This window comes from Phragmites australis, chromosome 4 (assembly GCF_958298935.1).
Source record: "Phragmites australis chromosome 4, lpPhrAust1.1, whole genome shotgun sequence".
Lineage (NCBI taxonomy): Eukaryota > Viridiplantae > Streptophyta > Magnoliopsida > Poales > Poaceae > Phragmites > Phragmites australis.
The window spans coordinates 36,585,067-36,594,729 of NC_084924.1; the positions used below are offsets into that span (position 1 = coordinate 36,585,067).

The 9,663-nt window shown below is 44.1% G+C and overlaps 2 protein-coding genes across 2 annotated transcripts; one reads left to right on the plus strand and one right to left on the minus strand.

The window, feature by feature from the left end:
* LOC133916287 (probable xyloglucan 6-xylosyltransferase 1) lies at positions 1–2,024 on the plus strand. Its single transcript, XM_062359900.1, has one exon. It carries the CDS (start codon positions 441–443, stop codon positions 1,779–1,781), a length of 1,341 nt encoding a protein of 446 aa, XP_062215884.1. The 5' UTR covers positions 1–440; the 3' UTR covers positions 1,782–2,024.
* A 1,532-nt stretch (positions 2,025–3,556) lies between these two features.
* LOC133916286 (probable LL-diaminopimelate aminotransferase, chloroplastic) lies at positions 3,557–6,958 on the minus strand. Its single transcript, XM_062359899.1, has 10 exons — positions 6,796–6,958; positions 6,623–6,708; positions 6,276–6,343; positions 6,064–6,180; positions 5,746–5,808; positions 5,189–5,293; positions 5,053–5,103; positions 4,552–4,872; positions 4,173–4,379; positions 3,557–4,097 (listed from the first exon to the last, which is right to left on the minus strand). The coding sequence occupies exons 1-10, from the start codon at positions 6,864–6,866 to the stop codon at positions 3,804–3,806; spliced, it is 1,383 nt and encodes a 460-aa protein (XP_062215883.1). The 5' UTR covers positions 6,867–6,958; the 3' UTR covers positions 3,557–3,803.
* Positions 6,959–9,663: the final 2,705 nt, after the last annotated feature.

Below are 9,663 nucleotides of genomic sequence, written 5' to 3' on the forward strand. Positions count from 1 at the left end.
GCATCGCAGCTCGTGTCCGCGTCGTCCTGCGGCCCTTCCCTTCCCTTCCCTTCCCCTCAGCCTCCTCGCCGTCTTCCTCCTCGCTCCCCCATCCGCGGTGGGGTTGATTTGATATCGATTTCGATTCCCTTCCATCGCCCACCCCGGACAGTCCGCAATCCGCTCCCCGAGGCGCCTCCCCCCACACAACGTGCGCGCTCACTCGCGGGCACACTCACCGTCACCCTCCCGTCCCGGCCTTATTAATTCCCCTTCCGCCTACCCGCTTCAAAAACTCCACCACCACCCCTCCCAACCCCTCCGCCCCCGCCGCATTGCACGCGGCCGTCTCGAGTCTGGTTTGTTTCTCTCTTGCATTTTGTCCGTTTGGGTGGTTCGGTTGCGAGGGGAGTTCTGATCGGAGCAAGGAAAAGGCGGGGGAAGAGTCGAGGGAGGGGGGAATGTGGGCGGCGGAGCGGGTGGTGGGGGAGCGCCGGATGCGGCAGATCCAGCGCTTCGCGCGGAACGCCAAGCTCACCGTCGTCTGCCTCCTCCTCACCGTCGTCGTGCTCCGCGGCACCCTCGGCGCCGGACGCTTCGGCACGCCGCAGCAGGACCTCATCGAGCTCCGCCAGCGCTTCGTCTCCCACCCGCACCGCGCGCTCGCCGAGCACCACGACGCCAGGTCCAGGTCATCCTCCTCCACCGGCGCGGCGGGCGCCGGCGGCCGGGACGACGAGCCCGACCCGCCGCCGAGGTCGATCAGGGACCCGCCCTACACGCTGGGCCCCAAGATCTCCGACTGGGACGAGCAGCGCGCCGCCTGGCACCGACGCCACCCGGAGACGCCGCCCTTCCTCAACGACGTCAAGCCGCGGGTGCTGCTCGTCACGGGATCCTCGCCCAAGCCCTGCGAGAACCCCGTCGGCGACCATTACCTCCTCAAGTCCATCAAGAACAAGATTGACTACTGCCGCGTCCACGGCATCGAGATCTTCTACAACATGGCGCTGCTTGACGCCGAGATGGCAGGCTTCTGGGCCAAGCTCCCGCTCATCCGCGCCCTGCTCCTCGCGCACCCGGAGGTCGAGTTCCTCTGGTGGATGGACTCCGACGCCATGTTCACCGACATGGCATTCGAGCTGCCGTGGGAGCGCTACGGGCCGTACAACCTCATCCTGCACGGCTGGGACGAGATGGTCTACGACGACAAGAATTGGATTGGGCTCAACACCGGCAGCTTCTTGCTGCGCAACTGCCAGTGGTCGCTTGACATGCTGGATACTTGGGCGCCAATGGGGCCAAAGGGCCCTGTCCGAATCGAGGCAGGCAAGGTGCTGACCAAGTTCTTGAAGGATCGGCCAGTGTTCGAGGCCGATGATCAATCGGCAATGGTGTACATCCTCGCCACGCAGCGTGAGAAATGGGGTGATAAGGTGTGCCTTGAGAATGGGTACTACCTCCATGGCTACTGGGGGATCTTGGTGGATAGGTATGAGGAGATGCTTGAGAATTACAAGCCAGGGCTTGGCGATCACCGGTGGCCACTCGTCACTCACTTTGTCGGGTGCAAGCCGTGTGGGAAGTTTGGAGACTACCCTGTTGAGCGTTGCCTCAAGCAGATGGACCGTGCATTCAATTTTGGGGATAACCAGATCTTGCAGATGTATGGATTTACACACAAGTCGCTTGCGAGCAGGAGGGTGAAGAGGATTAGGAATGAGACCAGTAACCCGCTAGAGATGAAGGATGAGCTTGGGTTGCTCCACCCGGCATTCAAGGCTGTCAAGACTACTACATGATAATTAGAGTACAATTCCACTTATTATTTTGTTTGTTCGTTATAGATCCTCTTGGATCTAAACCTAAAGTGTTTTTCTGTAGAATTGGGGTGACAGCGGGAGTTTGGGTTGTGGGATTATGGGATGGATATCTATGTTGTAATGTGAGGTGTTAGGAGAATGATGTTATGTTTATTTGTCGGCATAAGTTATGTCTTACACTCCTAGAAATTGAGTCAATGAAGGAACTCAAGTTATTGGTCACCCCTATATCGTCCTATAGAGTTTCCTTTTTTTTCTCTCTTATTGGCTGAATATTTCTGGATTTCTTTTGTCATAATAAGTGTACGAGTAGGTGTCCTGGAAGGAATTGTTCATGTGGTATTTTTCACCTCATTATCTATGGTTTTATAGCACACTGGTAAAAACTCTTTATCCCAGAAATAATAGCCTTACTAGGTGGTACTTTATTAATAGTCTGAACCTCCCAGTTTGTGGCTGTAGGAACTTGTTTACACCAACGATTGTCACTATTAATCCCATCGGGTTTCTCATAGTTTGATTTATCAATGTAGGGGTAATCTTATTAAGGTGATACGGCTTTACCGAATCTGGAAAATTCCTGAATGATTGACTGAAATATATAAAAAACGAATTTAGGATTATTTCGTATAGGATATGGTTGTCCTCTGAGCCAATTATTTTGCATTCTTTGCCTTACTATTAGTGGAGGTTCGGTAGCATGACACTCTAGTTTTGCCATATATGTGTGCTCAAAAATCTCAAAAAGTATACATAGCTGGAAGCTACTTTCAGTTTGCATTTGTCCTTAATCTTTGTCCACTTCAATTTAAATCATTGTAGAGGCCTTATACTATGCGCCAATTTCCTTGTATTTATAACATCTCATTGACATTATGACAAACTGTGGATTGATGTTAACCCTTTGGTGCTGGATGCATGTAAATGTTGGTCAGGACATCTCAACATCATCAAAGATTTTGTATTTTTTTACTAGTTCTTTTTGTACTGTCAATTGTCACTGTAAATGTGGTATTCTTTGTCAAGGCATGAAGAGAACAGTACCTTTAGATAAACTTCATTGTCATTGCAGATGATATTATGTTCTCTTGGAGGCTCTGTTATGTTTGCTTTTCTTTTTACAAACCTTCTTTACAGTCTTGACAATTTTGACAACGTTTCTGACGGTGTAATGCAAATTATACTAGTAACTTGATACTAGAACTAGAAGTTCTTTGGAAAATAGTGATGTTCCAGATTTGATGGCTACAAATTTTATTGCTCGTCAATGAAATCACTGTCACTGCCAATTTGCAGTTGCGAAAATAACCAAGAGTGCGATCTATCTGTTTGTCACCATGAATGAACTCATGTGAAATTTACCTTACCTTGAATGTCACATTCTGTGTGAACCTGGCAGAATTTGGCATGTGCTAGCTGTGTGAACACCAACGCTGTCATGGATCTAGAAAATATTATCTTTCAGCATCCCATGTCAGGTTCTAGCAAATTTACAGAACTGATGTACGAAGTCAACAACGCCCTTTTCTCTATGCTGAGATAATTGGAGCTCGTAGTCCGATGAATTCCCTTCTCTAGGTGGTCAACTGACATAGATACTAGAGTAACACTACTGTAGAGTAATTTTTTAAATGCCAAAGAAGCAAAGGTATACTTCGATTTTATCAGATATTTTATGGCCATCTTTGTGTGCTCAGCATTTGTAACGTTTCAATGCATCTTGGGAGATATAATACGTAACAGCAACAACGCAATGACAGCAAAGAAACGAACATTAGGTGAGATAACCACTTCAGTAGTGATTCAAAAGTCTCAAGGCTACAACAAACGATGTTTCGAATTTTGAAATGGTTTCAATGGAGTAACACCGCAGAAATCCTACAAAAATACCATGTCTCAATTCTCGTATCTCCAGGTAGCTCCACAGTGAATTTGGTGTTCCAAATGCTGTTGTGTTCTTTCTTATTGATAACGTCGAGAATGCAATGGCTGCGTCCGTGCTCACTTGTACAGCTGCTTTAATCTTCTTGCAGCTTCAACAATGTTTTCCCTGTGGCCAAATGCGCTGACCCTCACAAAGCCTTCGCCGCCAGGTCCGAATCCACTGCCCGGAGTAGTAACCACATTCGCCTTCTCAAGGATCTCGGCGAAAACATCCCACGAATTACGACCAGGGAAGTGCACCCACACATAGGGAGCATTCTTGGCACCATATACATTGAATCCAAGTGAGGTAAATGTGTCAACGATTATTTCTGTGTTCTCCTTGTAGAAGCCGACAACATCACGCATAGCCTGCAGGGAACAAACATCTATGAGAAGAAACAAGACAAAAGAACCTCCGAAGATTTCAAAAACCCGAAATCCTACCTTTAGACCCTCTGGAGAGAGGCAAGCCAAACCACCAGCTTGAGCAATGTTTGATGCGCCATTGAAGCTAGTGCAGACTATGCGGTTGAAATCTTTAGCGACTGGATGTCCATCTGAGAAAAGGAGCTCCTTAGGGACAACAGTCCAACCCAGACGGACACCAGTGAACCCAGCATATTTCGAGAATGATGCTGTCTCAATGGCAACCTGCACGTAAACAAACCATAATGACAAAACTGCGGTTTAATTTACTTGGAGAAAACGACATGTTAATTATCATAGCAATGGCACTAAATATATTGGAGAAAAATGCAATTAAGCGCTCAAAATTTCCAATATGCAGTGTAAAGAAGTAAAAATATTGGAACACAGAGCACACCTCCTTTGCTCCAGGAATTTCAAAGATAGACTTCGGGCTGTCATCTGATATGTACATTGCATAAGCAGAATCATAGACTATGATAGACCCATTGTCCTTAGCAAATTTGACTAGTTCTGTTAGTTGGTCCCGAGATGCAGCAGCGCCAGTAGGATTATTGGGTGAACAGAAGAAAATTATATCTGTTCGTGGTACAGTTGACAGGTCAGGAAAAAATCCATTTTCAGGACTGCATCTCATGTACTCAATGTTTCCGTACTTCTGAACATCTTGCTGATATAAGCCAGTTTGGCCCATTATAACACTTGAATCAACATACGCCTATCAAAATGGAAGAGATGTTTTAATTTTCATTAGACATAATGTGAAAAGGTAACAGTACAAAAACAATGACGAAAATCTAAAAGGAGTAATATCACCATAATCACTACACAAGGTTCAGAATCATGAATATGAAAGGGGAAAGTAACTGGGCTAAAATCAATTCAAGAATTCACTTACAGGGTATGATGGGTCTTGGACTGCAATCTTCACATTAGATCCAAAAAGGACCTAAATTATTGAACCATGGAAAGTATTAACAAACAATTAACGTGAATGATAAACTCAAAACAGGGAGAGGTGGTCCTTTCGGTACCTGCAGACGTGAGATGTCACATTTTGCACCATCAGAGACAAATATGTCTGCTTCTTCAATACCAAGGTCCGCATAGTAGGTTGCAGCAATTGCTGCCCTTAGTTTCTGTATTGACAATCAACATTGCATTTTATAATGTTGAAAATAAGGAGGTAATAAAATAATAGATCAAATACTAAACTTCATATATGGTTGAAAGCTTCAAAGTTAAATTCATGTAGGACAAATGTAAAAAAGTATTTAGAAGGGTAAGTGAAAAAGAAAAGTATTAAATCATCAAGCGCCCATGACAGAATAGGTCTCTGAACTAAGACAAGAAGTGAATCATTAGAAAACAGTAACTCTAAGAACCAGAGTATCGGATGTCATGTTAAAGTATTTATTATTAGCAGAACATATATCCTCCTTGAATATTATTGATAGACAACAATTCTTACAACCATATTCCACAAAATAACTATGTGCAACTCCATAGTTGTTAACCAGCTATTTGAATTTGTCTTGTGTTTACTAATGTATTGACAGAAAAATACTAATAAAGCCACAAGCAATAGTACCTTTTCACCTTGTTCAGCTCCATAACCACTGTATCCATCCATTGTTGACAAAGCATGTGCTCTCTGCATTCACAAACAAACTAATCAAGAAAAAAATTAACTGTAAGAGATATTTTGCTACAAGAAATGCAAATTGATTTTCTTAGTTTACTCCCACGATGACATACAAGAAAAAACAATCGGCAACCAAAATGAAAAACATAAAAATTAGGTGACGTCCATTGCATTTACAGAAAAGTATTTTGACTAAATGAACTTTATCAATTTTCTTGTGAATTGATAGCATATAGGGTTGAAATGAAAAGAGGTTACTTATACCTCTGCCATGGCATCTGTTATGACATCTGGAATGGGCTCGGTAGTGTCTCCTATCCCAAGGCTTATAATCTTGGCATCAGGGAACTTCAGCAAATGGGCTGCCCTTCTCCTGGCAATCTGCTCGACAGTAACCTCTATCAGTCAATATCAGTCAAATCTCCAACAAAAAAAGCATCAAAGACAAAAGAAAGAAATTGACAGCGATACAAAACCTCGGGAAATAAATAGCCTGCTTGGAGCTTCGCCATGTTGGCATTGCGCGGGACATTTGTCTTGTAAGCTACACCACAAAAGGAATAAAACTTTTAGCAAATCACCATGTGAATTTCTATCCCTACAGCATCTCCAACTAACTCCTTGCACGAATGCAACATCAGCCAAACCAAAAGCTACGACAGAAAACGGAAGAAAGGCGTGCCTTGCAATCTGTAATAGGGCCATGGAAGCCGAACTTGCACTTGTAACATTCGATTGGATACCTCAACGATAGCTACTAGAGCTTAAACATTACTTACAGCGAACGGATTAGAAACAAAGTGTTCGAGGGGAAGGTGAGTACATGTCTCGACGGCGGGAGGACTACTGACGCAGCGGACATTGACGGACACCGTCCCCGCGGGCCGGCGGTGGCCGGTCTTCGACGCCCTACAAGCGTTTCACAGTTATATTAGAAGTGTCCATCAAAAGCAACGAAGCGCACGGTACGACGGGGAGCAGGGAGGAGCGGATTACTTGAGGGAGAAGGGCGACGAAGGGAGGAAGGAGGTGGAGGAGGCGGTGATGGCGGGGGCGGCGGTTGCCATTGTGCGTCGGCAGCACAGGCGGCGGCGGGGGAGGTTGGGTAAGGGTGACGAGTGTGAAGGAATCCCTTCGCTTTCACAGGGAACGGAGGGAGCACGGAAGGACACGGATCCTCTGCAGTTGCCACCGGCAACTGCAGAGAGCTACAGTGGAGTGCATTGGGAGCACTCCACAGCCCTTGATTTGGAAATAGAGGGATTGGATCAATCGCTACAGTACGCTACAGTACCTAATGCTACAGCCCAGGTTCGTGCTACAGTAGAATCAAACACTGTAGGTGCATTAATCCGCGGTAAACAGTGATTAATTAATGCAGAGAACTGTAGCAGCAAACTCATATTACTGTGCAAACAGTAATGCTCTGCATTGCACGGAACGGTTTGGGTCGGGCGATCGTTGCCCGGTTCGGCTCGACCAACGCAGCTAGCTCGCCCGCTGACCAACCTGAAAGGTCCGCTGGTCTATTTGCATTAAGGTTCATATTAAAGATATAGATAAAAAATTATAAAATAATAAAGAGAATCAATTAATATATAAGTATCAGATGAAATATATAAACGGATAAGATAGATTATACGTAAGAATATGTGGAATTGTATTTCTGACCTACTGACTCAAGGATACCACATGGACCTAATAGGCCAATCCGAGGCCAACCTTTTGATAATTTTAGTTGGGTTCTCTGAGACAACAACATATCAGGTAATGTTGCGCGTTAAATGAGGAAGCAATAATTGATACAGACAGTTTGACTCACTTATAGTGCAAGACTCCCCCTGCACCGGCGATCGACAGAGAAATGGTTTAGCTGTGCCGACGTTCGGTGGGAGCACGGACACGCAAACAATCACCCCAACGGATGCTGAACGATCCAAGCTATGACGTTGCCATCGCGCTCAGCCAGTCAAATGGGACAGTCGCTCACGTGACCTGCTTCTCCACCTTGCACAAGTTACACCTATATCCATGTGGCTGGTGGCTACATCGCAAGATGTGGCTGGTGGCTACATCGCAAGATGTAGAAGTAGGGATATTTTTATTATCTCAATAAAATAGAACTCTTTTTATTAAAAAACATCTGCATAATAAACTTTGTTAGAATTAAATGCTTCCTTTATTAAGGACAATCTTATTAGAAGGAAGTGAAGTGGAGGCCCCTCTTGCTACTTACTGTACATAATTTGAGACTTATCAACACCTCTTCTTTTTTGCCATATTGCCAAAGTGGCTTGAGGGCTATTGTCATTTTTGTTGTGGCTAGTATCATACCTAATTTTTTTCTCAGCGGAAAATCTTTTGGTACTTTTGGTTTGGTAGCAATATATTGGTCCATATATGAAAGGCTCGTAATAGGGCTTGTTTTGATAAAAAAAAAAAAACTCCCACATGATCCCACTGACATCATTTTTCATACATGTTCTTTCTTTAAAATGTGGACTTCCTAAGTGACATGAGTAAGGAAAAACCATACGTAACGCTCAAGGACTGCCGGAAACGGTGAATCAACTCCTGTCTGCAAGACGTCTGGCGTAACCCCGCACCGATGGTCATCTGCTGATGCTAGCTAGCTCACCTCAAAATGAAGAGGATCAAACGCAGACGGAGGAGAATGAAGAGTAAATGAAGCCCATTGATACCTCATCAGACTTTTGCTGGGGATTCCCTTTGTCTAATGTTTGTCTACCTTACTGTGATGGTGAACTTGTTTGACTTGTTTCTATTATGTCAGCTAAGTCTGGGTCTGATGACGGCATAATACTTTATAGGCTCTCGGATCATTAGTTTCTAAGACTTTTGGTAGGGAATCTATCTTCCTTGGTCTTCTGCTACCAGACTCGGTGTCTCTGATCTGGATGTAAGACTCAAATTATTTTGTTAAAATGGGGTCTCCCCTTTGTTGATATATATATACATATATATATATATATATATATGATTTAGGACGCAAATATATATATATATATATATGATTTAGGACGCAAATATATATATATATAGGATTTAGGACGCAAATATTTTTATAAGTATTTTACCAGTTAAATAGGAGTTATATACGTACCTAAGTACGATTGTACATATATATATAGAGGGGTGCCCCAAATCTCTATGACAATTACCATAGCGTCTCATCACAAGGGTACACGAATTCGTTCGGCCACCAAAATGCGGTGGACGGTGAATTCTCTGAAATTCATGAATATCAGTACAAATTCAATAGAAACTGGACGAATTTTGTCCAATCTTTGATTTTTTTTAATTTTGAATTTGAATCAGATCGAAATGTGGTCACATTCTGAATACGGTGCAGATCAAATTCGTCAAAAATCGTAAATTTCAAAGAGTTTTTAACGAATTTATGAGTCTACTCGTTGCCCCCCAATTTATAGCAAGGAGTCAGCTAGGATCTATCGCCTAGGTTTTTGCGCCTGGAAGCAGGAGGGAACTCGAGACTCATGACGAAACAATGCAGACCATTTTGGGCAGTCGATAGTCTGCAGCAACGCACCAGTGGTCCAGTTGTTAGGTTGATTGCTTCATGACAATTTCATGGATGTCTTCCTCGGAAAATCAGGTTGAGGTTTTGCTCCTCTCCATGGGCCTGATGAAGGCTGGAGTTTCCCCCCTTGATCTCGGCAAAATTCCAACGAGACGGATTCTGGCAAACGAGGATGTACGTCAATGACCAATCCAGCAGTAGCGATCGTCTTTATTATATTCCTATATTCCAGTGCTGGTTAGTTGTAGCATCTAGACCTCTAGGTAAGTGGTAAGTGTTTTGTAATTAATGATAATTGTATT

Excerpts from the sequence above, each read along its gene's own strand:
- LOC133916286 (XM_062359899.1), bottom strand. The coding sequence starts at position 6,866 with ATGGCAACCGCCGCCCCCGCCATCACCGCCTCCTCCACCTCCTTCCTC. Across the intron at positions 6,344-6,622 it reads TCCTCCCGCCGTCGAGACAT|CTTACAAGACAAATGTCCCG; the intron begins GTACTCACCTTC and ends TTTGTGGTGTAG. Across the intron at positions 5,809-6,063 it reads TAACAGATGCCATGGCAGAG|AGAGCACATGCTTTGTCAAC; the intron begins GTATAAGTAACC and ends TTGTGAATGCAG.
- LOC133916287 (XM_062359900.1), top strand. The coding sequence starts at position 441 with ATGTGGGCGGCGGAGCGGGTGGTGGGGGAGCGCCGGATGCGGCAGATC.